The following is a 2,182-nucleotide window of genomic DNA, read 5'->3' on the forward strand; positions in this document are numbered from 1 at the left end:
CAGGGCGCAGGCGCGGGCGCGGGCGCGGGCGCGGGCGTCGGTCCCACGGCGCGTCGCCCTCGCTCCAGCCCCGGCGAATCGCTTCAAATCCGGCCACGCCGGGAAATCCCAGCCAATCACGGCTCGCGCTGCTGACGCCGGCCAATGGGGGCTCCGGCAGGCGGCGTGGAGACGTCGGCGGCGGGCGGCGGGCGACGATGGCGGCCCGGCGCGGGGCTCTCATCGTGCTGGAGGGCGTCGACCGCGCGGGGAAGAGCACGCAGAGCCGCAAGCTGGTGGACGCGCTGTGCGCGCTGGGCCACCGCGCCGAGCTGCTCCGCTTCCCGGGTGGGTGCGCGCGGCGGGGCCGGGGGTGCGCCGCGGCCTTAGGCACCTCGGCCTTCTCGGCGGCTCTTTGCGCCGCTTCCTTGCCTGTGGCCGACGTGCTGTCAGCTGCGCGGTTTTCATTTTAACAGACGGGCTGTCGCTCTCGCCCAGGCTGGAGTGCGGTGGCGCCATCTCGGCTCACGGCAGCCTCGACCTCCCGGGCTCAGGCGATCCTCCCGCCGCAGCCTCCGGGTAGCCGGGACCACAGGCGCGCGTCTTCGAAGTGCAGGGTTTGGTGACGCCTGACGTGTAAACCCGCGCGAAACCGTGGTTTCGCCCCAAAAGTTTTCTCCAGCTCTTTTGTAATCCGCGTCTCGTTTTCACGGGCTTTTCGGTGTTGTGTTTTCTTTCTTCGTGCTTTCGTGGGTTTTACAGCATATATTTAAAAGTTTTCAAGTAAAGCGTTGACCTTAATTTTAGGCCAGCCAGTTCACAGATTTTATAAATGCTTTCTTTGCAGTCTCTGTTTTCTACCCGAGCTCATTTTTCCTAAAGCATTTTTCATCCAGCTCGTCTGCACATTGCTGTTCTTTCTGAGAAATTCCTTTGGTTTCCGCAGAAGGTCCAAACGTGTCTAGAGATTTAGTAAAGTTAAACTCAAAGTGAGACTTCAATCCAGGAGAGATTCAGCCCAAACTATATTGTAATGTAGAGGGAAAGCCTGACCTCACTTGTAATTTGTGTGTTTTTCTTTTTTTTCTAGAAAGATCAACTGAAATTGGCAAACTTCTGAGTTCCTACTTGGAAAAGAAAAGTGACTTGGAGGATCACTCGGTGCACCTGCTTTTTTCTGCAAATCGCTGGGAACAAGTGTAAAAACCATTGCACATTGCTGCCTCTTCCCCTGGCACTTTGCTTTCTCCTGAGATTTCGTGAATGCAGCACTTGATTCTGAATGACAGTGACAGTAATGCTGGAGCCTGAGGTTCTTTTATTTAGCAGTCCAGTGAGCAGAGGTGGCCCATAGTTCTCAAGGGGCGCTAATGAATGCTGTTTCTTCCTCCTGCTCCCACACCCCATAACTAATAGACTTAAGTTTTTAGGGTTTTTTTTTTTTTTTTGAGACAGTCTTGCTCTGTTGAAGCGCTGTGGTGCGCTCTCAGCTCACTGCATCCTCTGCCTCCTGGGTTCAAGTGATTCTCCTGCCTCAGCCTCCTTAGTAGCTGGTACTATAGGCACGCACCATCACACCTGGCTAATTTTTTGTATTTTTAGTAGAGACGGCGTTTCACCATGTTGGCCAGGATGGTCTTGATTTGACTTCGTGACCTACCCGCCTCTGCCTTCCACAGTGCTGGGATCACAGGCAGGAGCCAGCATGCCCAGCCAGTTTTTGGCTTTTTTTTTTTTTTTTTTTTGAGACAGAGTCTCGAGCTGTTGCCAGGCTGGAGTACAGTGGCGTGATCTTGACTCACTGCAACCTCCACCTCCTGGGTTCAAGCGATTCTCTGCCTTGGCCTCCTGCTGGGACTACAGGCCTGCGTCACCACGCCCAGCTAATTTTTGTATTTTAGTGGATACCATGTTGGCCAGGATGGTCTCAGTTGCTTGACCTCAAGTGATCTGCCCACCTCTGCCTCCCAAAGTGCTGGGATTACAGGTGTGAGCCACCACGCCTGACGTTTTTTTTTTTTTTTTTTGGGAAATGGGGTCTTCCTCTGTGGCCCAGGCTGGAGTGCAGTGGCACAGTCATGGCTTACTGCAGCCTCAACTTTCTAGGCTCAAGCAGTCCTCCCACCTCAGCAGCCCAAGTAGCTTGGGACCATAGGTGCATGATACAAAACCCAACTAATTTTTTTTTTTTTTTTTTTTTTTT

The 2,182-nt window shown here is 53.7% G+C and overlaps 1 protein-coding gene across 2 annotated transcripts in view; it reads left to right on the forward strand.

Annotated features, from left to right (window-relative positions):
• Positions 1-2,182, forward strand: part of DTYMK (deoxythymidylate kinase) — an 11,738-nt gene continuing 9,556 nt past the window's right edge. Inside the window, exons 1-2 of one of the 2 annotated variants that reach the window (XM_032269551.1) lie at positions 1-327; positions 1,070-1,178. In XM_032269551.1, coding sequence (XP_032125442.1) covers positions 198-327; positions 1,070-1,178 — 239 coding nt within the window. In that variant the 5' untranslated portion in view covers positions 1-197. The remainder of the gene's footprint in view (positions 328-1,069; positions 1,179-2,182) is intronic. The other variant, XM_032269552.1, reaches the window with a different exon arrangement.

Source organism: Sapajus apella, unplaced genomic scaffold (genome assembly GCF_009761245.1).
Source record: "Sapajus apella isolate SASKATOON/1434 unplaced genomic scaffold, GSC_monkey_1.0 scaffold194, whole genome shotgun sequence".
Classification (NCBI taxonomy): Eukaryota; Metazoa; Chordata; class Mammalia; order Primates; family Cebidae; genus Sapajus; species Sapajus apella.